General features: G+C 50.6%; 1 protein-coding gene across 1 annotated transcript in view; it reads right to left on the reverse strand.

The window, feature by feature from the left end:
* Positions 1–2,298: 2,298 nt before the first annotated feature.
* The window catches only part of NCAM1 (neural cell adhesion molecule 1), a 312,221-nt gene continuing 286,557 nt past the window's right edge, over positions 2,299–27,962 (reverse strand). Inside the window, 7 exon segments of the mRNA XM_049613106.1 lie at positions 2,299–5,603; positions 7,402–8,060; positions 8,062–8,209; positions 9,241–9,357; positions 10,331–10,538; positions 20,318–20,495; positions 23,347–23,471. Coding sequence (XP_049469063.1) covers positions 5,483–5,603; positions 7,402–8,060; positions 8,062–8,209; positions 9,241–9,357; positions 10,331–10,538; positions 20,318–20,495; positions 23,347–23,471 — 1,556 coding nt within the window. The 3' untranslated portion in view covers positions 2,299–5,482.

Consider the following 27,962-nt stretch of genomic DNA (forward strand, 5'->3'; position numbering starts at 1 on the left):
TTCAACTTACTGTGCTGTGTCTGGGGGCGCCTGGGTGGCTCAGTCAGTTAAGCATCCGACTTCGGCTCAGGTCATCATCTCCAGGTCTGTGAGTTCGAGCCCCGCACACATGTGCTGACAGCTCAGAGCCTGGAGCCTGCTTCAGATTCTGTGTCTCCCTCTCTCCCTGCCCCTCCCCAGTTCATGCTCTGTCTCTCTCTGTCTCAAAGATAAATAAACATAAAAAAAATTAAAAACAAAAACAAATGTGCCGTGTCTGCAGCCGTTCCACTGGGGCTGGCATGAAACATGGAGGCCATATCCTGGTATTCAAAACTTCTGCCCAGTTCGGCAGTGGTCCCTCACACCACTGATGAACAAGTGAAGTTCCCACACACTGATCTTCATTGCTTCGCTTCCATCTTATCTGTTAACACAAGTGAATCAGCCAGTGTTCTTGTTGGAACGACACTCACTCACTCACTAATCGTAATCATAGGTTGATTCTAGAGAAGAGTTCAGCAAAAATGTACCAAAGCATTCCGCACCATATGGATACATGGAATTTCAGTATAGAGTGTGGTATATGATTTGTAAATTGCACTCTTTGTCTCAGTAAAGTGTGTAACAAGCACGCACAACATGTGTATACCTCCCTCCTCTTCCCTCTTGGAGGGCTGGTTATTAAACGTGCAGCAGATAACCACTGGGGTTTTCCCTCATGCATGCTCCATGAGTTCACATCCCTCATCTTGGGCCTAGGTGAAGGCACTTGTACCACCTGCAGCGTGGCTGGCCGTGGCGGCCGTAGTAAGATGTACACCCGCTATCAAGGCTCTGCCTAGAAGTCATAGTCCATTGACCGAAGCAAGTACATGGCCGTGCCCACTTCATGAGACCAGAGGCATACCATCCTATCACGGACCTGGAAGGAGGGAGAGGAGAGCTGGAGTATTGGTGACGAGCCCTAATGACCCTACCACGTGTCAGGCACTTTTGTGCTTATTGTCTGACCCACCTCACACGTAAACTAACATTCTGCAAGAATGTTTTGTTCACTGCTGTATCTGGAGTATCTTGGAGACACTCAGTGAATACTGAGTGAATCTGGGAGGAGGCTAGCCTGAAGGAGGGGAGAAGGCGGTGAAAGCAAGCCCTCACGGACCATTAGAGAGAAGGTCATCATTTCATGAGGTCAGTTTTTATCACTCCTTACCTTACCATATGCCGCTGGCAGTTGGTGGCACAGGAAATCACATGAATTACGTGGTTCTGGGTCATTAGAATGAGCTCTAGGGCCAGTGAAGGGACAATGCCTGGGAACGGATGCAGACACTACCCCAGAACAAGACACCTCCCCAGGCTAGGGCTAGGGAGGGGCACGTAGGACACAAATGAAGGAGGCGCCTCAGACCCATGCAGGTGTAGGAATGGACTTGAGAGAGGGCCTCTTTATATCTTGCTCCCTAGAAGACTCACTCACCCGCCTCCCCCTGGGGCCTGCTCCTCTCCAGGAACTTGCAGTTCCACAGTTTAATAGGTAATTCCAACTCTTGGCTCTTCCCAACACCGCTGGACAGCAGCATATACAAGAGAATTCTGAGTCTGGTGAAGTTTGCTTTACTCTGTCTAGCTCAGAGACTTTAATAAATTCCAAGGGCTGAGAGGTATGGCAAAGCGAGGCTCTAAGTGCTGAGAAGTATGGTGAACTAAGAAGGCGAAGCATCGTGTATTCTGGAATAAGCCTCAGGCGCCGACCTCCATGTTGAAACCTTGGAGCTCAGGTATAGATGGTTATTCCAGTTGGGTTTGATGCTATCCCACATCTGGGATGCCATCAGCACTATCCCCATTTGTTGAGTACCTACTATGTGCCAAGACAGTCCTACACTCTGTTTTCATATACACGGCTTCACTCATTAGCCAGGACCTCAGCTCAGTTAGCTTAGTATCTCCTGTTTGTCAAAAGAAGAAACTGAGTCTTGAGGAGATTAAGGAATTATTCCAAGGTCAACAAGGAAGTGGCAGAACCAGGATTTGAATGAAATCTGTCCGAATCTGATGGCTGGCCATTCTCATAACTGGGATTCCTCTATCAAACTGAGAGAAAACATTGTAAACCATCATCCGGGCAACGTGAACTCAAGCCACTGAGTTTAACTGACCTTGAACTCAACTGAATGTGAACTCAAGACACTGAGCTGACTGACCTTGTTCACAAGGTCAAAAGAAATACCCCTGGCATTTCCCCATATGATTCACCTGATAGACTCTCACTGAATCGAAATAAATCCCAGTTTGACCACGAACAGCTTTTTTTTTTCTTTCAATTTTTATTGAACACAAGTATTCTGACAGAATGCAAAGTCAAAATTCTCAGTTAGTACTCAGTATTTACACCAGTGAGAATGGAAACAAAGGTGGTATTGATGTTTTCACTTGGTAAAAAGTTTATAACAAGAGAGAAGGCCCCCGAAGTAGGGAATGCTGGGTAGGGATGTTAATGGAGGTCTGAAAACCACCATCCAGACAGACAGCCTCGAGTGAAAACCTGGGACTTGGAAGGGCTCCATAGAAAAGTGTGAAAATACAGTCCCACTTCAGAAGCTGCACTATGTACACTACGGCCCTCCAGGATTCAGAGACCCTGTGCGTGGCACGTGGAAACCCCTCCAGAAGAACTTGGCCATGCCGCTATTTATGTGAATACATATGTATGGCACATACACATATAGACACATAGACATTGGAAACTGGTAGAGTTGATCCCGCCTTCAAAAAATTAAAAAAGGAAAACTATAAGCTTTTATCTCTTAACATAAAAGATAGAACATCTTGAAAATAAAGTGACTCCCTCTTTGATTTTAGAGAAAGCATTGCTCTGGGTTTTTTTTGTTTGTTTGTTTGTTTGTTTTTGCTTTTTTAAAAATTTTTAGAATTTTTTTTTTTAAAGAAAAAGGAAAGCTCATGCATGCAGAGAGAAATCTATGTATAATGAAAGAGAGGCAGACCAAAAGGTGGGCAGTCTTGGGTGCCAGCTGACGGCGGAGCCAGGGTTCTGGGTGGGTGAGGGGTGTCAGCTGCCCCCGGGCCAGGTTACTTGAGGGTCGACTATACCTCTTTCTCTTCCTAACCATCAGAACCAAAGTCAGTGTGCCTGATCACAACCACTTGGCGTGAAATGCACAGTCTCGGTGAGGTATAGCACGGGCTTGGCCTAGGTGGTCAACGCCAGGAACATCAGAAGATGAGCCACTGATTCCATGGACAGCCCGGCGGTGGGATTCCTAGCCTGCTGCTCCTTGCTGGGCCCTCCCCGTCTTGGGCACCCAGGAGCCCCCATTCTGCTATGTGCTCAGAGAACTGTCTGCACGTTACTCATGCCTGAGGGCCTGTGCATTTGAACCACAGACTTGTGCAAGCCCTACAATCAAAGGGGCCGGGGCTGGGTGCATGGGGTCCTCCGTTTCCATCCCCAGGAGCTGAGAAAATGCAAAATAACCCCACATTTAGCAAATGACAAGACCATTATTTTTTCACAGTTTGAAATTATAATCTTCGCATATCGTCACTGATCAGACCGCAGAAGTGTCAGGACACTGGGGAGTGTGGCCCGGAGAACAGACTCAGGAGAGGTCTCGCCACCCTAACCTCTTGCGGTTTTGTACCGTGGGACAGGAGCGCATGCCGGGGCGCCGATTTCCGCGTATTAGCGCCCTCTTCATCATCAAAATCACGCTTACTTCATTTTCTTTGTTTAAAGGCTTCAATTCCTTTTAAGAGTTATTCTTGTTTCCTGAATATTTTTTTCTGAACTATCTGCTATACCTTCCACAACCAAACTATGTTGAAGTTTTATTTCAATACTATGACAAAAACACGTTTCACACTAAAATAGTCACGCATCCACAGTGCACAAGCTTGCAGTTCTAAAGTAGAATGAGGAAAAAAAAAAAAGCAAAATTTCTATACAAAGGGCTGGCTTTTCCCTTCTCCCCCCTCCCATCCCCCTTAAAGTTTCTTTTTTTTTTTTTCCCCACTTGGTTTCCGATCCAGGAAAGTTGTGTTATGACTCCAGACAGCAGTTGGCTTTTTTTTTTCTTTTGTTTCTATAAATGCTGCCTAAGTGAACAGAAGGCCGATGTTACTTTACTTCAACAGATTTCCAAAAAAAGACACTAATTCCCTGAAGCACACATGCTCTTCCGCTCAAATCTAGATTCTGGGCTCAAAAGGAAATTGTATGTATATATTTTATTTGGCTTTCTACAAAAAGGGGATGTTTGGGGTAAAAAATGTGTGTTCACCAAGACCAGCCCCAACTATACAATCTTCTCTGCTTCATTCAACAAAGCCTAAGGAGTCCTTCAAAAGGAAGGGGATGCAGATGCCTAGGGGGGGCAGACTCTTTTTCACAGATACAGGCAGGTGGTGGCTAATCAGAAAGTGGTCTAACCCCCAAGGAAAAAAAAAAAAAATTGAAGGGGCCAACTCCTTAGGCAAAAAAAAAAGCAAAACCACTCCAGAACAAGATGGATTTTCACCTGAGTTGCACACAGGCAAAAATTTCAAATCAGAATGGGGGGGGGGGGGGGGTGGGGGAGGAGAGCCACTGTAAACAATCATAGTTTGTAAAGTTGTCCTGTGCGAAAACAAGCCTGTGATGACTCTACCCGCCTCTAGGCAGTATTTGTAACTTAAAAAAAAAAAAAAAAAAAAAAGGCAGCTATTTTACATGGACATTTAAACACAACCAAAGTCAAACAGTTGTCAACTTGTAAACACTGGAAAACAAAGATGGCAGAAAGAAAAAAAAAAGAGAGAGAGAGAGAAAAGAAGGAGAAAGAAATTCGAATATTGCAAACTGAGATCTGCCCCCAGAAGCTGCAATTTGGCCTTCTTCCTACAAAACGAGAGTCTACGTGGGGATTGAATTCAGCTAGAAAGGGTGACACACTTTGCATACTGAACAAATACAAAGTGAACAGAAATTATAACTTATTTATGGGGTTTTACAGAGTTCAAACTCGACTCAAAGTATAAAAATAAACTTGGACTTTGTTCATTCGTTAGTCTTAGTGCCTGGAAGCACTTCTCTGAAACTGGTCTGTGCCAATTGGGCAACACCAAGTGCGGTCTTCCTGAACCTAGATTTTTTTTTTTTCTTTCTGAGCTTCCTAGATTCTTAATTTGGGGTCCTTTTGTTTGGTTTTTAAATGGTTTCAGGGAACGGAGTGTCCTAGTTTGGCTGTGGGTTTAACCTTTTTGTCTCATTTTCTTACAAGTGAGTGCGCAGCAAAGGAACCCTTTCTATAAACCTACAAAAAGGAGATCCCCGGTTTAGCTGTTTACTTTTTTTTTTTTAAAGGCAAAAGACACTAGAGGAATGAGGTGTGTGTGTGTGTGTGTGTGTGCGTGTGTGTGTCTGTGTGTGATATTGGAAATGCTCTGGTGAAACTATGGTGTCACTTTTTACTTTGATCTGCTCATTTCTTGTCACCCATCATGCTTTGCTCTCGTTCTCCTTTGTCTGTGTGGCGTCATTGGGGACCGTCTTGACTTCGGCTGGCGCTGGTTTCGTTTCTGTCTCCTGGCTCTCCGACTTTGCTTCTGCGGGGCCCTTCCTGCAGAGAATTGGGAAAACAGCAGTGAGAACACAATCTACAGTAACTCACCCTTCAGCCAGTCCCTTGGGAGGGGCTCCCGCTTAGAGCAATGGTCTCCATCCTTGGCTGCACGCTGGAATCACCTGGGAGCTCTAAAAATCACTGGTGCCTGGGCTCTACCCCCAGAAATCCTGATTTAATTGGTCTGGGCATGATGACTTTTAAAAGCACCCAAGTGACTCTAAAACGAAGCCAAAGTTGAGAGCCACTGAATCTGAGGAATGAGACCTTTTCTGTTCCAGCCCTAATCCAATGCCAGGGGCCCAGGGTCCTTACCTGGGGTGGTGGAAGGGGGCAGCAGATGTGGCCTTTTCCTCACCCTGATCGGTATAATTGGTATAATTAGTCAGACTGGTATAAGTGGGGCATGCTGGGCTGGTTCCCCAGTACTGACTCCAGGGGCCCCTCTGCAAACTGCCTTGCTCTTGCCTGTCTTTGCTCCCACCACACCCTGTGCTCTGTGTTTCCTGGTGATGCCTCAGTGCCTAACCCTCAGTGCCTAACCCTCAGTGCCTGGCCAGGGTGAGAAAATTTTGTGACCGAGGCAGCTTTTTGTGGCATGAAAGGCTAGACTGGGATGTCACGCTACACATGGGGACAAGGGGAGTAGGGGGGTTAGTGGGTGCTGAGTGGGCGGGATAGAGGAGTCCTACTTCCTGGGGTTCAGGGCTCCTGGGGACAGTCCTATTTCAGCTCTTGGTGGCAGCATACTGCTCATGTGGGGGCAGCCACAGGAGCCTCTGTAAAAACCTAGGTCTCGCTCTGCCTTATTCAGTCTCAGGAGTGAAAGTCTGATCTAAGGATGCACTGGGGCAAGCAGGCTTAGACCCCAGTTCCAACTGCATTTTGGCATCATATTTAAGAAAGCTGCTAAGGGGCGCCTGGGTGGCGCAGTCGGTTAAGCGTCCGACTTCAGCCAGGTCACGATCTCGCGGTCCGTGAGTTCGAGCCCCGCGTCAGGCTCTGGGCCGATGGCTTGGAGCCTGGAGCCTGTTTCCGATTCTGTGTCTCCCTCTCTCTCTGCCCCTCCCCCGTTCGTGCTCTGTCTCTCTCTGTCCCAAAAATAAATAAAAAACGTTGAAAAAAAAAAAATAAAAAAAAAAAAAAAGAAAGCTGCTAAGTTTAAGGACTTGCCCTTGAACTTGGAGACCCAACAGTCATTCTGTGCTTGTGAGCTCTCACTGTTCCCAGACATTCCAGGTCAGAAGAAGCAAGAGTAGGTGGTGGTGGTGGGGGTAGGGGGTGAGGGGGTGGGGTATCTGGGGCCGGAGTGGGACAGGGCCCTCTGGACCACATCCTCTCCCCACATGGGCCTTGGGGTCTGCCTCTTTTCTTCCTGCATAACAGTGCTGTTCTGGTGGGGACTCAGCCTGGACCCTGGATAACACACTGTCTGTGGGCCCCAGGGTGGCCAATAAGGGCACCTTGGCCTCCTTAGCTTGCTTCCCAAGCTACGCTCATCAGGGGCCCGACTGCGAGGCCCCCCCCCCCCCCCCCCCCCCCCCACCAGGGAGAACAGAAGTGGCTGCTAGGATGATAAGGAGAAGACGTAATTAACATGGCCTAATTAGTGAGCAGGCGGCTGCCTGCCCCCCTTCTGTCCCCTCCTCATCCCAGCCCCCTGGTTGACAGTCGCCTCAGAGAAGCCCTGGAACAGGCTGAAGACACATCTAACAAAGAGGACACAGCACAGCACAGACAGACGCACACCACCACGGGACATAACCCGACGACAGCAGACAAAGAGAGGCCGTACTCGGTCTTTGCTGGTGCAGGCGAAACAGAGCTGTCTGCAGTGGAAGGGGCAAGCTCAGGGGCTTGTCCACTGGCCCCAGCGGTGGGAGCAGGAGAGCCCAGGGCTGCAAAAACATCCTTTGCAAGGTCAATATCTGGGGTCTTGAAGTTCCCTTCGTCCATTTTAAAGTCCTCGCCCTGGGCAGGGTTTGTGGCGCTGACGGAGGCAGCCTCGCTCTTCGGGCTAGTGAGGCCCGTGGCTGCTGCCTCGGTCGGGCTCTTCACGGTGCCGGGCTGGGTGGGCTCGGGGTCCGGGCCTTTGGTGCTGGGAGCCTCCTGCTTGGCCTGCGGGGCTGCCGTGGCAGGGGCGGCCGCTGCCGCTAGGGGACTGGTTGCCCCGGCCGCGGTGGGGCTCGGCTTGCTCGCGGGAGGGGCCTTGGAGGCCTCCCCCGCGCTGGCAGGGGCGCTGGGGCTGAGCACAGCCCCCTGGTGAGCCAGGACACTAGAAGACAAACTGCCGGCAGCAGGGGCTGAGGCCGGGGTGTCGCTCAGGTCAACGAGGGGGGCAACCTTGGGGGCCGAAGCTGGGGGAGGGGAGGAGGCGGTGGCGCCGGGCCCCTTGGAAGGGGTGGCCTGGCCAGTGGGCACAGAGTTTGAGTCAGGCGTGGCCGTGGCCGGGGGGGGCAATACTGGAGGTCAGGGTGGTGGTCTCACTGGTGGGGCTGTTCTGAGCAGTGGCAAAGGTTTCGGTGATAGTGTCAGAGTTAGCGGTGACGGTGGTGACAGAAGGCAGCATGTCCTCGACAGTGGCTGTGGTGTCGGCCGGCAGCCTGTGGGGAGGACAGGAAGTAGAAGAGAATAGACAATGAAGCTGGGACGAGACAGAGAAGCGGGCGTGGGGAAGGGGGGACGCAGCCAAGGAGGGGGTCGTGGGCAGGGCATGCAGTGACGCACAGGCACGGACACAGGCCCACAGAGAAACGAGGACAGCAAGAGGAAGCACACGCCCAGGCGGGCAGAAGAGGAGACAGGAGACACAGACCTGCTGGCCCTTCCTCCCTGCTGACGCCCCTCCAGCTCTCTACGCTGCGCTGCCTCTCCCTGCAGCCCTGTCTGACCCCTGCCTGCACCCCAACTCCAGGAGAGGCGAGCCTCAGTTCGCCGTCCGCCACTGCTGGCGTCAAGGACCCCGAGGAATGGGCCCTGCTGTCCTAGGGGCTCCATGGGAACTGATGGGGAAGGTTGGGAATATGGCAGACAAAGAGTGCTCCCAAGGCCCCTAGCAGTCGCGGGTTGTCCAGCCAGAGATTTAAATTAAATCCTCGCTAAACTCCACTCCCTTCAAAGCCCCAGCACTCACGACAGCCAGCCTTCATGACCGCCTCGGCCAGACGTGGTTTCTGACTGAGGGTCCCCCAGGCTTCTGAGAACAGAAGGGTCAGGGAGCTCTACGCGCCCCCACCTCCTCTCATCCTTCCAGGAAGAACGCAGAAAACCCTAGAGCTCTTGAAAATCCTACACAGAATCTGCTGAGCCTTTCAAAGCTCAGAGCCTCTCTCAGTGCGGTTGTGTCCCCTTCGGCCACTTCCAGAATGTGCGTGTGACTCGGGCATAGGGTCTAGAGATCCCGCTCACCCCTGGAACCCTCTCAGAGCATCTGCAGGCTCTTCACAGAACCAGGAATGCCTTCTCTCTAGGGAGAGAGTGGGCTCAGGCATTTCTGGCCAAGGGCTCCAGAATCTGGGCTGCATTGTTGGGCTGGGAGTGGTGGGTGGGAGGCATGGGAGGCGAGGCATGGGTGAGGCGATGAGGTGAGTGTGGGGCTCTGCGGCCGAAGTGCCGCCCCTCCCCACCCACGTACTCGGGCTCCGTCAGCGGGGTGGTCTCGTTGGGCTCCGTGTGTTTCCCTCCATCGTGGTTTGGGGTCCGCTCCTCCTCGGTCCGCACTTCCACGATGGGTTCCTTGGACTCATCTTTCCTGTGGAGAGAGTTTTGCTGGTTCGATCCTGGCCTGCTGGGGCAGGAAGGGGGCTCCCGGGGAAGCCGGCTACAGCTCAGGGCTCCTGGGTTTGGGCCAAAGTTGATGTGGGGGTGTGGGCATCTCAAGCCCAAGGGCCCGAGCCTCAGCTCCCACTCGTGCCAGCTGTGTGACCGTGAACATTGGATTCGCTCGCTTTGGCTTCTGTCCCCTCATCTGTAAAATGGGGCAGGCAACAGTCTCGACCTTGCCTGGCTGTTGGAAACATGAACTGAGACAATGGATGTCAAGTGCTTAGCACAGTGCCTGGCACAGAGAAGTGCTCAGATAATCTGTATTTCCATACAGTGCCTACCCTGTGGTGACACTCACAGCTTACTCCCTGCTCTGCCTCTTCTCACCTCACTCCAGCTCAGGTCCACCCGGTGAGTCTGTGGAGCCTCTTGCTCATTGGCTCAGGACCCGTTTTTCCAGAGATGCTGGAGGGGACAGCATCTGGATGGTCAGCTCCAAAGGGACAGGAAGTTTTACCTGTTCTGTTCACAGGTGTAACCTAGTGTCTGGGAACAGAGCCTGGCCCTGTTTTAGCTGCTCAGTAAATATCTGTTGAGTGATATATGAATGACTGAATGAATGAAGACATGAACGAACGGCAGCAAGGCAAGTGTGTGTCTCAAATGCTACGGCAGGTCCCCTCCAAGTTTATTTAGCTCTGAAAATTCCCCTCAGTTTGGCCTATGCAGGGATTTTCAACCTTCTCTGAAATTCTAATACGTTAGATGTGGGGTTGGGCCCAAGTGTTAGCTTTTCAAACAGGAATCCCCAAAGACTGTGTTTTAGGAAACATTTCTCCCGTGCTTTTTTTTCCACCTTTGGGGTTTCCAAATGGGGAAACTGAGATGGTTCTGATGCTAAGCCCCCCGGCCCAGGGCAGAGCCTAGACCCTAGCAGTGGCAGTTAGGTCTGCACTCACGAGAAGGCGGCTTTGCCCTCCTCCATGTCCTTGCCCTTGGCTCCGGGCCCAGCCTTTCCGCACAGGTTGACGGCAATGCACATGAGCAGCCCGCACTTGTTCAGGAAGTAGCAGGTGATGTCCACCACCACCAGTAGCAGGACAAAGATGACGATGAGGATGCCCACAATGGCCCCAGTGCTCAGGCCTGATGTAGGGCTGCCGTTGGCTTGAGTGGGAGGGAGGGAGGGGGAGAGAGAGAGAGAGAGAGATGGCTGGTGGTTAATACACTGACGTGCAGACTGCTGGACCCTGCAGAGCAACAGCCCCTGGGGGTGGGGTAGCACCTATAGGACAAAGTCGTGGCATTTGTGTCAAGAGTGGCACCTTCCGTGGGGCCTTTCTACACCCCGGTGTGGAGACAACAGAGTCTCTCTGTATCTTCAAGAGGGCGGGATGGCAGCCTTACCTCACAGACCAGGGGGTAGGGGCATGAGGCTCCCACAAGTCGGGAGGAGTGGGCACCAGGAGCTGTATTTCCACCCCTGCGCTCAGTCTCCGAGCCTCCCCCAGCCCCATACTTAGCTGATCTCCTCTTGAGCTCAGGGAAGCAGGCAGGCAGGTGGTGGTCACCGGGTTCAGGCTAGACCATGGCTCTTGGGAGTACTCAGGGACAGGGTCCCAAGTGGGGTGGCACAGGGTTCCCAAGGCTTCCTTTGGGCTTGTGCTGGCACGAGGCACAACAGTATGCCCAGTACACGACCCCACCTCCTCTCCTCCTCTTTAAGGATGGCTCTAGATGATCCTGACCTTGGACAGTGTACATTGGCTTCATGGCTTATCCTTCTTCACTGCACCCAGGGAGACAGACGAAGACCATTTACTCTGGAGACATGGAGGTCTGCCCAGGGTGAAAGGTTTGGGAATACTCACCATCTGGGAGCTCAGGCACACTTGGATCAGACTTCAGGAAAACCAGCAGACTCACCCAGAGATGCACACCCACACGGACAGGCACACTCACACTCAGGGCAAAGGTCCTCTGTGCCCACTACAGACAGACACGTTCTCCCACTTGAGCAGCCCACAGCATGCCCGTTCTGGCTGGGCTCACTTTGAATGACTCAACTTGTGTCGCACTCCCCAGGGCCCCGGGGGTGTTGATGGTATCACAGAAGGACCCCAGCTCCCCAGGCCCCCTTGTGTCAATGTTAGCTGCCTGAGGTGGCCCCCTGTTTGGTTCCCCCCCCCCCCACCCCAGTGTCTGGGAGATAAGAAGTCATGCTGTGGGCAGCGAGCTCTGCCCATAAGCCAATGTGGAGACAATGACATCACACTGAAACACGAGCATGTCTGCTTCGTTTTTCTTCTTCTGGAAGGATAGAGTTCAAGAACTGGCTGCTCCACCCCACCACCAGACCTTGTCTGAAGCTTCCTGTGCTGCCAGGACCCACTGGGATCCCCCACGTCTGCTGACTAGAGGCGGGAACTGTGGCCAACACGGTCTGGGTCTCGCTGTGCCTTTGCTGAGCCCCAGGCCAGGCTCAGTGGCCTGTTAGCCACACAGCACACCAGATAATGGAGGAACGTGTAGTCCAAGGTGATATGTGCTACAGACAGGCCCCAATCTTTTTCTTCCATGCAGTCTGTGTTCCTGGGGGCACTCTTCTGTCTGCCCAGGTGTCCCTGGTCAGGTATCGCGGAGCCTCTTCGGCGGTGGTCCCACCCCACTGGCCTCTGTTTCAAAGTTTAATTCAGGGTACAGACCACCAGGCCAGCAGGCCACAGACGACTGCTCATAGCTTCATTTCTCGCACCCAGGGTGCATTTGGGCCTTATAGTTGGAGAAGACTCTCAAATTCTTGAGTATTTTTGGCTTCTCTGGGACCTTGGTCTTGCTTCCCAGTGTTTCCTCCTCAGGCTTGCTGGCTGGTCCCATCCAACCTGCACTGAAAACCTTAGCCTATCCCCCAGGAAGGTCCCAATACTGGCAAAGGCCTCTGTGCTCAGAGGACCCAGCTCCAGCCACGCTGTCTCTGGACTTCGGCAGCAGGGAACTGATGGCTGGCCCCCGTGATCCGCTAGAGCAGGTCTTTTCCCTAGCAGCTCACAAAAGCAGAAGAGAGCATTCGTTCTTCTCTTCCGGCTCCTCATACATTCCACCCAAAGAAGCAGAGAGGCACACAAGCCTTCCTGATGTTCAGAATCCCAAAGCTGGTTCCCCGAACAGGGAGGAATTACCAGCCTTGGGCTTTCTATCCCTGACAGTGGCTTCCAGCCACTGCCGCCTCCTGATGTCGGTGCCCAATAGGTGTCGAGTGCCTACTTCCCGAGGAAGGAGCCTAAAGCATTTGGGGGAGGGGAGAATGTTTGTATTTTCGGACTCAGTGGCATAAACTCGACATTCCGAGGTTTACACATAAGCGTGGTTTTAGGGGACCAGTCATATCTCTGAAGAGGACAAATGGTCCACGGAAAGGGGGCTCTGTGCATGTGAGAGGCAGCCACTGTCCACCTTGTGTTCTGGGCTCGTTAGACCTGGCTGGAGGGCTGCCTGGGTTCTGCAGGCACACTCAGGGGAAGGGCCAGAGGATACAAAGACCCCGGTGACGTGAGACAGAAAGAAGGGCAGCGGTCTTCCCTTCTCCTGGCCTAAAGGCCTTACACATGTCGTGTACTCTCCCACACCTCTGTTGTAACTCATGGCACTGCTCCCCGCACCCCCTCCCCCCAACCCATCCCTGTGCTCCAGGCCAGGGCCTTCATCCTACCTGCTGAATACACCCAGCCCATTCCTGCCTTAGGTCCTTGCTGACTCCTTTCTGGGAACCCTCCAGCCCCGTAACCTCCTGGCTGGCTCTTTGCTGTCCTACAGGCCTCAGCTCAAATGTCACCTTGCTGGAGAGCCCTCTCCCTCCGTCCCCTGATCTCTCACTCTACCCAGTATCTACCACAGAGTAGATAGAGTAGTAGAGTATCTGTTCTCTTCTTACTTCTATCTGCCACTTTCTGTTCACTTGCATGCTTTTTATCTGGCTGTCTTCTCCAGAATGTTCTAAAGGGTACTCTTAGTTCTCCCCAGCATCTAGCACAACCCGACTCATAGGAAATGTTCAAAGAATATTTGTCAAAAAGACGAGTGGGTGTTTAGTCTGGAGATGAGAACACCATCTCCAGATGTTTACAGATGTGTCGTGAAATGGAAGTGGTCTTACTTGGTATCACTGCTGGATGGAAACTGTAGGGGTCGGGGGTAGTTCAGCTTCCCTCGAGAGAGAGCTAACAGTGTGAGCTGCCTCGGCAGGCAAGCACCCTGTGCCTGGACACCCTTGGCAGGGATGCCTAGTGCTCTGGAAGAGGCTCCTGTGTTGGGCAGGGCCTGGGACAGAAGGTGTCTCCACACCCTCTTCAACCACGGGAGCCTGCTGTCCCATGTCGCGGTCTAGCACCCTGCACGCGGTACAGGTCCTCTGCACTGACGACTTTTCCCTTGGAAGACTAGAACACTCAGTGGGTCCCATTTTTATTCACTGGTCCTCGGGATTTTATTTTTATGTGAAAAATAAACACACCTTTTAGCATAATGTTTGTCACCTGCAGCAGAATTTCTAGGGTGCTTTAGACTCTGGGGCTCCCCAGTTCTAGTGAATCAGGATCTCTGTGGGTGATGCTCAGGAATCTGGATGTGGCCGAGCGGCCCTGGTGATCCTTATACATAGCAGAGTTTGAGGAGCGCTGTCTCCAGGCCATCTTGTGCCTGGGTCACAGTGAATAATAGTGGCTTCTATGACTCCTGGCCCACGGATGAGCTGTGGAGTCTCGCCTCGTGGCCCTGACCACTGAGGTGGTCATACTGACGTAACTGATGTACTGAATGTATGGAGAGAGGGAGCAGAGACTGTCCCTGAAGGAAAAAGGACCAGCCAGTTCACCACTGAGAGTACAGACTTCCAGAGGAAGTAAGAGGCTCCTTAAGCTAGAGAAAGGGTGTGTGCAACTTTTACAAAAAGAAGCTGTACGTAAGGGGAACACCGGGAAATAGATGAGAGGGTATGAAAGTCAGCATTCATTACCTCTAGGGGGATGTTACAGAACTGTGTAGCTCAGGAGAGCGAGGAGGACATAGGTTATCTCCTACACCTTACGTAACATTGTATAAAAAAGGAAAAATTAAAACCTTCCAGGGATCTGTCTTTGCATGACCTTATGCTGGCCTCCTGTGACTGACTCACCCCACATCTGCACGCACAGACTTTCTTGGGAGCAGTTCCTCCATAACCTCCAGGGTCACAGCCACCCGAATGGTGATGCTGCGAAAGTGAGGCTGTCCATCTTCTGTGGTTCCTGGCATGGGAGAGGCTGGCACTGACCGGGGAACTGGCTGCCCCATGACAGGGACCTACATACATCTCTCTTAAATGCCTCAAAATGGGAAGATAGGTCTCACATTTTACAGACACCAGATGGGTCTGAGTCATTATGTCGCGGGACCTCAGTGCAGCCAGGTGCCCTTCCCACTGAGCGGGAGTTCAGGTTCACTTGCAAACCCCTCACACGTCTGCTTCCTCCCTCCCAGTATCTGCTGTGAAACAGACAGCTGGTCTTAAGTTTGGAAAGAGTCCTACTAAGTGTGACTACAAACAGAATAGGATTTGCCAATGAGAACCTTCTCTCGCATTCTGTTGATCACAAGATCACTCTGTGCAGCCTCTGCTATGGGGTTTTAATGGGGGCAGTGACATCAGGAGCCCTGGCTACAGAGACTGTATGTCTGATGGCCCATAATGCATTCCTGACCCCAAAGTGACCAGCTCCTGGTTCTGCAAAGGCACTTTCCCCTCATCCCCCTGTCTGCTGGGGACTGGGAAAGTTCAAGGAGGCAATGACCCACAAGAGCTCTCAGGATAGCTGAGCCAAATGCATAGCCCCTCATTGGGAAAGGAAAGCCTCTCCTCTGCTAAAACTCCATGCAGCAGGCTGCAAGTTTGGGGTACAATTTGGGGTAATCAGAGTTATTCAGGTACATGTGAGGTGGAGGAGGGAAAGGACTTGGGACACTTGGTAGGACACACAGCTATTAAATAAAATCAAAGCACGCCGGTAAGTTCACGTGGACTGTTATTTCCTTTAATAATGCAAAGGTGTAAACTTCATAAAGGCCTCGCTGATTATCTACACAACAGTGTTAGCATTCTTATTAGTAACATACATGATCCAAACCTGCCATATAAATATTCCAGAAAGGAGCAGAGAAACCCCGCGGCATGGGGGGCACGGGCAGCACTGAGCAGGGCGCAGCGGCTGGGAGAGCCCGGCGAGGCGGCAAGTGCTTACTCCTGTGGGGGCTCGAAGGGCCGCTGTCTTGGGGATTCCCGGTGGGGCTGGGGGCCACAGCCATCACTGAGGACGGTGTCCAGTACGAGTGGATGTGCCCTAACACTGTCTCTTGAAAGGCATCCCATTATAAGCCATGGGTCTGCAGTGGCCTCAAAGTGCCTTTGGCTGAGGCACGCCTCGCCTGGGGTTGTGCTGAGGGGACAGGGCTCTGTCAGGCCTCCCTATGCTTGGGACTAGATCTCTGAGGAGTCCCTTCAGAAACACTGACACTGTCCCTTCCCTAGGGGCGGGACTGGGGCCAGGCCGGGGCCCCCCCTAGGGGAACATGTGACTTCTGCCTAAGATGATATCAAGAGCATGCCAGAGGCCAGGAGGACAGTGACGGGCCACTTGGGTGACGATGGATCTCTCCTTCCTTCGTCCTCCCTGCAGCTCTAACTGACCTGGGGTTTTTACACCAGGCCCAGAGGCCCCGGGTGCCTCTCCTCAATGCTCTGCCTTGAGCCTCAGAACCATGCCTGCTTCTCTTGTGCTGGTGTGAATGCAGGTCAGGGACCCCAGGCAGAGAGGTTCTAGATGGGGCTGGGGGTGCACAGGGCCGGGGCAAGAGGCACTACCTGCCTGAGCTGCTGGAAGAGTGTGTGTGCGTGAGCCTCTAAATTGTGAGTGCTGGGGACGCGGGCCTGTGCCGACCAACACCACCAGCCGTGCCCTGCAGACCACGGGGTCCCTTGGATTCCCAAAGGGAAAGACTAGTCTTCAAACATTAGAAAAAACCAAATGGAACTAAAAAATAAACCAAAAAGAACAAAAATCAAACTTCTGTGGGATGTTTAGAGATGAGATGTATAGGATGATACGTGACCACAATGGACGGAGGTTTTCTTTAGCAGAGGGTCCATCCCCAAGCGTGTACAGGATGGTACTGAGCACGACCCGCCTGGGTCTCCATGTGAGACTTTAGCAAACACACTGATCTTTCTCTCCTGGGCACGTGGAGAGGACGCCCCCTCAAGAGCAGAGAGGACTAGCTGGCTTTCACCAGAATTTTCTAAATGTCACTAGAGTCACTGACCAATATGGGCGGGGGTCAGGGCATTCGGGAAGTACAACAGGCTGAGTGATTCGCAGTGTGGACACTCTGGGAGGGGCCTGTTCCCCACCCATCTGCTCTGGTGAGTATGTGCGGGGTCGCGGAGTGCGTGACCCATGCTGGGCTTGCAGTGGATACTTCTAACCTGGGGGCTGATGTTTATGCGACACGGTGGGTCACTGTGGGACCACAACCCCCAAGACAGGCTCTGTGCTAATCTGCTGGGCAGTCCCATTATCACTCCAACTGGGAGACGTGCATCTTTCAAAGCTGACTGGTATTGGGCATATCACAGGTTGGTCCTGTTCGCAGAGCCAGCATAAGGGGCTGGTTGTAATACCAGGACCACCGTGCCCCCCCAGAACATCTGTTCAGCCCCGGAAAATGCCTAACGAATCCATTTTCTTCCACTGTATGGGCAACAGGGTGACTTACTTTGCCCATCATGTCAGCAAAATGCCCGGATGCATCAGAGCGGTTTGGCCCCCTGACCACGGGCACGTCAAGGCAAGCAGTGCCCATTACTCTTGAAGGGCAGAGGGGGAGCACGGGGTTGGAATGGGGTAGGGAAAACGTGGTGATGTGGACACTCTGATGCAAGCTTTAGGAGGTACTTAGACACTTTTCTCTGCCACATCATGTTCAGGTAAGAAAAAAAATGCAACAAGTAGCAGAGATGTGCAGAAACTTCTCTGTAAAACTAGCATGATGCTCTTCTAAAAACCGCGTTTAAAGAAAAGCGCTCCCACATATTTTTGTACTGCCATTAAAAAAGGGGGCAAACTCCTCGTGAAGCAGCATGGAAGTATCCGCGAATGGTAAAATGTCTGGAGGTCCAGCTTTTTCCAATCACCAAACCTTCCTCTTCCACACAGAGCACTTGGTGGCGTGGCCGTGGCGGTCCTGACAGGTTCTTCCAAAGGGGGAAACTGATCATTCTCATGGGAACTGGGCATTTAAGCAAATTTAATTTGTGTGTGTTTGTGTTCAAATTCCTAACAGAGCAAAAGAAGAGTCACTGCAGAGAGAAGCAATGAGACAAAGGTGTAGGACGCACAGCAGCCTCCCAAGGTCGCTGAAGGTCCCAAGCAATGGGAGCCCAGAGAGAATGTGGTTGTTTAAAAACAAATGTGGCAGTGGGGATGTCCCAGTGACGCACGTCCAACGTGACATGTGTGACGACAGACGCAGGAAGGGGAGGAGGGGGGAGAAGGAAAGAGAAGGTAGAGACAGAAACAGAGGAAAAAAAAATAGATAAAAAGAAAAAAAAATTAGGTCAAATACAGAAAACGCAAGAATCAAAGGTTAATTCAACTTAGTAAATTAGACTGACAAAGGTTAGGGAAGGGTTCAGTACAGTATTATTCCCATAAGGCCAGTTCCAAAGCTCAGCAAGGCCAGAAGCAGCACAGCATTCGGGGGTTAGGGGTCAGCGAGCAAATGAAATTACAGTGAGAGAACAGAGCCTCCACAGTAAAGTACAAGAGTTTGATTAGGAGAGTGTTACCTTCGACTAAGGCAAGGCCTCTGAGGGGCAGTCAACGAGCTTACCCACAGCCTCCTGGCCTCTAGAGCTTTCTACGCGTAGCGGGAGAGATGCGCTGTGTGCAGCAAACTGTGCTTTTTCAGCGATAGATGGGACTCGTCTTCCCACTGCGCCATGGCCCCCACCCAGTCGCTCTTCAAGACGATCTCGCCTGCACCCCTCACCTTCTGCTACCGCACCGACCACAGAATCCCACCAAGAGCGCACATCTTGTAGTTCAGAGGTTTTATACGCAGATCCCAACGCCACGGCCAGGAAAGTCCAACTAAGCACAGAGACACCTCCTCCTAATACGCGTGCGGTAGGTGAGCAGTCCCTCCGACCCTCTCCAGGTTAGTGGGGTGCCTTAACGCCTCTGACATCTCCACTGGGCAGGGCCCTGGAGGACAACATCTTCTCCTGTTTCTGTATCTGATTCACAGTGTCCCCACCTGCTGCAACCCCACGAGCTGATGCTGTGGGCACTACCCAACACGTGGACACAGCATGTCCGAGCAACCTGCCTGTGTCACTTAGCCCAGGCAACAAGTGCCACCAGAAGTCTGCCTTGCTGAAAAGGGGTTGCTCGAGCTTCTCCCCACCCCAACCCCCCAGCTCCTAAGTGTCCCATAAAGGCTGGGAAGATCTGGATACATTCCAGACCGTCGATTTCAATGAAAAGCTGACCAAAGAGCACAAAGAAAGAGAGGGCACAGGATGGCAGGGCCACCCCCGAGTGGACATCATATTAAGCAGTCGTGAGAGCGTTTCTTGCAGCCACACCCAAATGCCTTGCCTTTACCACTGACCATCTGCACTAAGGAGCCTCCCTGAGAATGCAGAGGGTAGGTCGAATCGACGTGTCTCATCTGTGGTTTAAGACCCACCTGTCAACTCCCTGGAGGCCCCAACAGGTCTATTGGACACACACACTCACGCACACACAACAGTGGGCCACCACACACTGGTGCCTTTGTTGCTGCACTGACTCGCGCACATGCACGCCTGTGTCCCAGGCAGCTGTACCCTTTCTGTTCTCCCTCCTGCTGGGAGGTGCTGTTGTGATAACTGAATAGAGCACCCAGGCAAGCACTGGAGAGAGGACAGGCATGATGGGGCCAGACCAAGGCCACTGGGAGACCGAAACATCTTCCCCGCCATGCCTAAACACAGCAGAGGGTTTATGGGGCCCTTTTTCAACAGGCTGCAGCTGTATGGTCTATGCCCACCTCTCCTGCCTGAGGCCGGCCTTTGGCTGATCTGGGAAAGCAGAGAGGGACTGAAGATCTCTCTCTGCTCTGCGGGTTTTGTCAGTGAGGGGACTAACCATCAGTGGCAAGGTGGGTGGGCCAGCAAGCAGAACTCCCACGTTATTCCCACACTTGGGTTGGTCCCGGGTCCCTAGAAACAGTTCTACATCTCCTAGGAGAACCACTCGCATCATGGTTTCCAGCAGACTGCCTTTCACAGATGGGGTTTCCAAGCATCTACTTTCCTCATTTGCTCTGTTTCAAGTAATTCAATTTAATCTTTGTTTCAGTTGAGAGGCCCTTGGAAGATAGGCTTTTTAACTAATTGGGCACCGTCTCTTCCTTCTCTTGGGGTCCCCACAGAGAAGAGATCTGGAACATGACTGTGCAGTGAGCAAGCATCAAATAGCGCTTCAACAATTGGGTGGTCCTTGTAGGAAATGGCAGAGGGTAGATAAGGTCTCAAAACAAGATCCTTACTCAACCAGCCTCCAAGGCTTGGCTGGAGGTGGGGCTTTTCCCATCTCAGGGGTCCCGTGGACTGGCTCAGCATCAGTCCTTCAAGGCTGAATGACACAGGACCATTGCCCCAGGAGGCTTGGCCAAGCCTTGCTGGGGGTCCAGTACATCTCAACCCACTGCACAGATAGGTACAAAGCAAAACTAAGCTTTGCATGGGCGACCGATCATGAGGATGGCTGGAAGCAAGCAAGTTGTCAGGGGCTGTTCAGGCGCATTAGGAGGTGCAGCTTTGGTGCATTAATTCAAAGCGGGAGACTCACAGAGAGCAGAGGCGGTCATACCTGGGATGGCCGTGGGCTGGGCCGAGGTCCTGAACACAAAATGAGCCGCCTTGGACTTTCCCTGCTGGTTCTCAGCCACCACGTAGACTTCATATTCAGCATTCCAGTCCAGGGACTTGAGCATGACGTGGTCACTGCCGGATGGGAGCCGGATCTCCGGTTTCCACTCTGAGGAGAGCTTCTGGGAGAAACCGGCAGGAAGGACACAAGACACCAGGAAAGTTGAGATACAAATGTTGGTGAGGCCAGCTAACTGGAAGAACTCAAGGGAGTCACTAACTATTGGTGCAAACTAATAAAAAGAAAAACCACTGATAGGACATGGCGTGCATTCTTTACTAGCCCGAAAAACCCTAAGGATTGCACAGGTCAGGAGGTCACCCTTGCACGTCTGCAAACACACAGACCTCGGCAGATAGCAGTGTGGCGCAGGGACCATCTGCCAAGCTGTGCTCCGCGTACGTGCACAGATACCCTGGAAGAGTAATGAAATAAAGAAGCTTCTTGTCTGATTCAGGATGTTGCTCATGCTCAGGTACGTGTGACTCGCCCTCCTGGACACAGAAACACTGCATCGATTTGTTTTATTAAAAAGAAAAAGGATCAGGGGCGCCCGTGTGGCAAGGTTGGTGGAGTGTCTGATCTCTGCTCAGGTCATGATCTCACAGTTTGTGGGTCTGAGCCCCACGTCAGGGTCTGTGCTGACAGCTCAGAGCCTGGAGCCAGCTTCCGATTCTGTGTCTCCCTCTGTCTCTGCCCCTCCCCAGCTGGCACTCTGTCTGTCTGTCTCTCTCTCTTTCTCAAAAATAAAACATTAAGAAAAATAAAAAATAAAAAGTACGATTTATTGAGCACTTGCTATCTGCCTGGCACTGTACTAAAGGTTTTCCACAATTTTCTCACTGGATCCCTACCAAGAGCCTGTGAAGTGTTTTGCCAGGCTGCACGTTCACGTGGCCATAGATTGCCATGTGGCCCATGTTTAGTTTAAAACAAATTCAGCTGTCTGTATTCTCATTCTCTGAAAGGCTCCTTTCCTTGGCAAACTCTATAATAAAGAGGCAACCAGAATACAAAGCAAATATTGTGTTATATAAAAATATTAATAACATGTTAATGATATCTAGCAAACACTGAGTGTTTAAAGTGCAAGACGAACACAGGGCAGGTAAGGCTGTCATATCTTGGTGTTCCGTCCCTGCTATATTTTTTGTGTGTGTGTGTGGCGGGGGGGGGAGAGAACGGGTGTGTGTGGGGGGGAGAGAAAGGATGAGTGGGGTGGGGCAGAGGGTGAGGGCAAGGGAGGATCTTAAGCAGACTCCATGCTCAGTGCTGAGCCCGACTCGGGGCTAGATCTCAGCACCATGAGATCATGACTTGAGCCGAAATCAAGAGTCGGACGCTCAACTGACTGAGCCCCCAGGGGCCACTCCCCGTTGTCTTTTTAATACAGACCTGCCTGACACAGCCACATTGGCTCTTCTGGAAAACTGACATCTCAGGTGGCCTCATACGGGAGGTGTCTCCAGACCCAGCCGGCATCTTCAGGGTAATTATTGTTACCATGTACGGGGGGTTGCCAAGTGTTAGGTACATTTCAGGCTCTTTGTTTATATTATTCCTGATCTGTACAATAATGTAAGAAACTATTTTATCCCCATTTTCCAGATGGAGAAATGGAGGTTTTGGAAGACTGGGCATGCTGGTAAGTGGTAAAGCTGAAACCAGAACCCATCTGTCTGGGCCACATGAGGATAACAAGGGCCAGACACGCACTGTCCACTTCCTGCGGGCTGTGCTGGGCCACCACTCAATCCTGGCATCCTATTCCACAGCGAGGAAGCCACAGTGGTCACTCTTACAGGGGTGTCTCGAGGCTGGGCCTTAGAGACGTTAGAGGAGGCTCTTCATCTGATGTCAGGCTCATGCCTGACTTCACAATTAAGTGGGGGAAGGGCTGAGTGGAATGACAGGTCTGCCCAGCAGCTGGCAGGGGGGGGGGGGGGGGGTGGGCGTGTGCCTGGTAGGGCTCTGTGCTGTAATGACTCTCCATTAGGCCCAACCAGGTAAGAGCTCACACATCATTTCAGTGGGGGCTGATCAAAAGAGAGGGAGTAAGTCAACTTCCTTGAAAAATCCTTTCTTGGGGGCTATTGGAAGAAAGAAAACTGCTCTCTGGTTCGTTATCTCTTACTGGTAAGAAATCCTAGCAAGAGACTCTTCCCAGTGTTCAGATTCTGCCTCTAAATCTCTCAGCAATTGACTCTGGTTGGCAGTGGCCAAGTATCATTCTAAAACCAGAGAAACAGAGTGATTCTCATTTTGGGGGATGGAGATGACAGGCGGCATGACAGAAATCTTAGATGGTGAGCAAACCAGGAAGAAAGGGTTCAGGGCCAAGCTCACTGTTAGCAGGATTAGAACAGCTCAGGTAGCTGTGAGGGGCAGGTGGGAATACCACGGTTTGGGATGGTAGGGCAGCCTAGGGCAGGGGCTAACAGCCCAGGGTCTGCACACAGACCTGGACTCAAACTCTGCCCACCCAGGCATGAGAGATCAGGCCGTCACTGAATGGATATAGTACTTCCTCTGTAAAGGGCAGATGATCATAAGAACAGCTTCATCAGGTTCTCGTGGGGAGAAAATCACAGTGCCTGGCCCATAATACACAGTTTACCAAATGTCCTGATTATAAGATACCAGTATATTATATGCAGAAGCTACCGGGTAATTGCAAAATCACTTCATAGAAATGTTCAAGAAGCAGAAAAATCAATCAGGGTATGAGTTTGTCGCCACGTTCATTTCAGAGGTTTTGAAATGATCCCCGTGTAGACATGGCCTGATGGCTGTAGGTCAATCTTGGGATTTAAAACCCCGAGCAGGGCCCCTGAGCCCTGCAAGACACAGAAGGACTCTGTCCTGCCCTACTTCCCCCTTTCCCCCCCCGGGATGTGCATGCTGTTGCCCCAACAAGGTGGGTGTGACAGCTGCAGAAGCAGGTGAAAAGGGGGACGGGAGCTACTCACCGCTCGATACTTGACCAGGTAGTGCCTGATGGGGGAGCCGCCGTCATCCTGTTTGATCAGATTCACCTTAATAGAGTTTCCATCCTCTCCCATCTGCCCTTCGAGTTTAGGTGCACTGGGTTCCCCTGAAACAGCCAGTTAATTCATGTGACATATTCGCCCACATGAAGAAAATCCAATCCAGAATGGGATGGAGTGATGGGGTGGGGCTGGGCTCTTTCTTGCTTTCTCAGAAATACAAATGGTTGAAAAGCAGTAAATATAAAACTTCAGATTCCAGTGAGATACCTCAGACTTAGCCCCAAACTGGGAGTGACTTTTGGGAATGTTCTGGGAAACCCTATTAGCACAGTCCTTTTACCGTTTTAGAAACAGGATTTTTTAAAAACTGTTTCTCACTGGTGCTTGCATTTCCTTTTTGCTGTCCTTACAACTGCAGATTTAACTTTGATGAGCCTGATGCATTTTGAGGAACAGCCTGAAATACAGGCAAATGTGCGTAAGCGTTTAAAGGAGAAAACCTACACCCATAAAATAATTCTTCACAGCAGCCAGTTTCTTCCCTGGATACATGATTCATCTCCCATCATACATGGGTCCCTGGGGGACCCATCCCTAATGGGGACGGAATGACACTGCATTCTTGTGACCAGTTTTCCATGAGTTAAACTGCATCACTTAGACTCATTCATATAAAAACATGACAAGTTTCCAGGTGTGATTAAATAAAGCACAATTTGCCACGGGCAAGTCTCCTGTAAGCATCATGCATTTACGGCTCAACTGCCTGAGTGATAATCCTTGGTACCTCGTTTAAAGTAACAATCACGAAAGTCTTTCTGTTTGTGAGCAGAGAAATGTTTCAGCATTTCTCAACAGAAAAAAAAGTCGATGTCTCTACCTGTGGTATACACTCAGCTCGTGAACCCAAGACAGAGGAGGAAGGTGAGCTCGGTACGGACGAATTACCAGAGGTGGGATGCTTCTTCAGTAAATAAGACGCTGACTTTCTTTAAGAGAAACTGTTTCACTAGTGAGTACTGGGAGTAATGAGGTAAGAGAATGTCTGGTATGAAAAGTTAAAATGAAGATTTAACGCATTCGGGAATTCTGCACTTCCTTCAAAGACACACATCTCTGTGTCTATTTCGTGTCCTCAGACAGAAAATTGGGAGAGCCTACAAGAAGGCACCTTCTGGGAAGGTTGTCCTGGCTCGTTCACTGGAAGACAGAATCATAGACATGTGGCCAAAGAACCCAGAAAGGTTTGTCGCCAGGCTTTGGACCTCATCACCCCAAGGTATACCTCTGGCCATTTGTGGCAAGGCTGCTGGCAAAGCCGTTCAGCCCACCTTCCTCATTCAGCTACTCTGGGAACCTGACAGTGGCCTTGTGTCCGGCTCCTGACTTTGAGACAAGGAGGAACCAGACAGGGAAAGCTACTGGCCAGCCCTTGCTGCTCAGCCTGGGCCTGTAGCACGAACCCCACGTGGCAGCTCCTTAGAAATGCAGATTCCGTTTCAACAAGATCCCAAGGTGATCCTTGTGTGCCTTTAGGTGATGGGGACACACAGAAGCTGACAGGGAAGGTGCATCCCCTTAATGTCAGGGGTGATTTAGGAAGCCACGCTTGTAATTGGTGTTCCTCCATCAGCAATTAAAAAAAAAAACCAGGAAAAAAAGGACAAGGTTTTAGGCAAGGTTTTAGGCAAAGACTTGTCCTGTTTTCATGTCGCTATCCAGCTGCTGGTCCCAACTATTCTTTGGAAAATTCTTAGCAATTTGGTTTCGATAATGTCAAGGCAGGTATGCTTTTCAGATTCTTTTGAAGTTTTATATTTACTGCTTTTCAGATTCTCCAACCATCTTTCAGATGGTCTTTTGGACCATCCTAAGCCTTAGACAACAGTTGTGTCTTATATCATTGTAAATATCCAGGGCTAGAAAGGAACTCAAACAAAGTGGAGGATATTTCAGAACCGGGCAGGTCTGCACAGTCACAGATGGCAGGAGTAGGCACAGTTGAACTGGATAGCTCTGTTCTCTGAATGCAGGGGACAGACTGGTTCTGGCTGGCCTGGGACTTCCAGGTGTGAACCTCACAAGTCCTGCACTCAGGCTGACTGGGAGAGCTCATGGCCCCAGACTGAATGGGGATGGACATTAACGAGGACTTTTGTATTCAGAATTGCAACACTGACTCTTGTGATGGTCGATTTGCCTTAAGGAGGGAAGGCAGTGGCATCAGTGGCCCTTCCAACACAGTCATGGGGCAAGGACCCGGTCCTTCCCCCAAAGCTTCCTTGGAAGGTAAACGGAGATTAATCTGCTGGGGCTGCTCTGGCTGTACTTTCCTTATGATTTCCTTCCAGATTTGAGCAGCGTGGGTTTCAAGGCTGAATCAAGACCACAAAACACTGGACCCTGCTTTAGGAGTGGGTGGGGGGGTTGTATCTACTTAGAAGAGGTACTCTCTTTCATGTTTGTGGGGATCCCTGTAAAACTGAATGCTTGGACAGGCCACTGCCTCAGTATCCATGTTTGCAGAATCCATGCCCCGAACGAGGTGTTCTCTAGGGCCCCCCTCTGGCTCTGACAGCACTGTGACCCAATGACAGTCACTGTGTTAGGACAAACTATCAAGAACACCTTGGCTATTTTCAAAACACTGTGAAAGACAGACGCAAAATAAGGATGGTCCTACCAATTTCAGGGCAATGTATCCCCAGATCAGCAATTCCACATCTCTAAGGCACGGGGTTGTCCATTTTTCTTTACAGTTTTAAAAGTTATCCTCCCCAAAGTCCTATCTTTGCAAAGAGACCCCAACTGTCTTCAGAGACATGGGAACAAATGTCTTGCCAAGGATTCCCTGCAGAAACTAACAGCCCCGATGAAAGCAGTCAAATCTTATCTTTGGATGTGTTTCAGAAAAAATATGATTGGAACCACAGAGAAACCACTAAAAACTATACCACAGTTAGACCACAGTTCTAACATTTACCAAAGTTGGAACACTATCGTTGCTATTTTATTGGAGCGACTACCATGTTATTCTGATATATGTGTATTTCTTTCTTACAGAATGTAGAGCATGGCATATAATATTTACATGTCTCATTTAAAGAGCTTTAACTATGATTTACTCAACAAACGTTTACGGAGTACCTACCTCCCAGGTACCAGATAATCTCTTAGGCATTGGAGTTTCAAAGGTAAACAAGACCTTTGTAAAGTAAAAAAGTTCGGTTTGTCAAAAGAAAAAAAGAAACCTAGTTATGATCAACTCTTTTTAAAAATGGCGGGGCCCTTGTATGGAAAGGTAACCCTTCCTGTGACGGTGTTTCTAGAGGAAGATGACCTTCAACTAACATCAGAGGGATTCTGACCAACTCTACACAACGTGTAGTCACATAAAGGTGGAGAAAGCAATATTTAAACAGTTGTCTTCTCCATCTTCAAATGCACACTCTCTGTCCATTTTTCTCAAGATTACGAATAGGCTAAAAGAATTGCTTCCTGAGCTGTTGGTGAAAAGGAGACTCTAGCCATACCTGATGAGGGATGGGCTGACCCTGAAGAAATGGGGCCTTGGCATTTGGGTGGCTCACTGCTTTGCTGAACACATTAGGAGAGGAAATTATTTAGAGGGTCCCAATGTGCACTCTGTTCTGAAATGGCTGCCCTGATTGAAATCATTATGGGTAATTTCAACAAAACCAATATTGTAATTATTTGTAAATGTTGGTTTGCGATTCAGCAGCAATTGGCAGGTTGCTCCAAGAAAACCCCTGCGGTCAATTACACCTTCTGAATTTAGCTTCAGCCATGAGTCAACTTTTGCCCCCAAATATTTCACGTAAAGACTCAAAACAACATCACCTTAAAAATAAGCCTTGCCGATAGCAAACATAAAATATTAGGCAACTCTGGTATTTTCTAGAAGAGTGTAAATCACGGATGCAAGAAAAGAAGAATGTACCATCGAGACCACATACAGTCAGAAATGTGGTAGGCTCGTCCTATAAATTCTTCCCAGAAATTGTAATTGAAATGTGTATTTCTGTCCTTGCAGATTGTAGGTTCTTTGTAATTTGTGTGCTATTGTGCCCTAAAATCTGAGTCAGCTTCAATTCCTTCCCCTCGTCAGCACAAGTCTGGAGGTCCGAAAACTACTGCTGGGTACCTGAATTCCACAACAGAAATTATAGCAGGCTTAGGGGGTCTGGACAGCATCTGTGAATTTTAGAAGGAAAACAATCTTCTACTTCTTACTCAAAAACGCCCAGGTACCAAGAAGTATACCTTCTGACTGAAATGCCGAGGTGCCCCATGGCATCCCTGACAGAGGCCTGACCTGCATTCTTTTTTCCTGACCTTTGCTCTCTCTCCCACAGGGACCTGCACAGACTTCGGGGCCTCTGAGTATAAACCAGTGATGGATATAGGGCTTGCATTAGAATCTATCACATTTTCCATCAAATAGGATTGTCTGGCATCAAAAATACCGTTACTTTTGTTTATCTTAACTCCTGTTCCCCTTTGGTCCATTACACCCTGCAAGCAATGTGAAATTTACGTATGCCTTTTCTATTATTTGTTTAGAAGAGTACAAA

Source organism: Panthera uncia, chromosome D1 (genome assembly GCF_023721935.1).
Source record: "Panthera uncia isolate 11264 chromosome D1, Puncia_PCG_1.0, whole genome shotgun sequence".
In the NCBI taxonomy this organism is placed as follows: domain Eukaryota; kingdom Metazoa; phylum Chordata; class Mammalia; order Carnivora; family Felidae; genus Panthera; species Panthera uncia.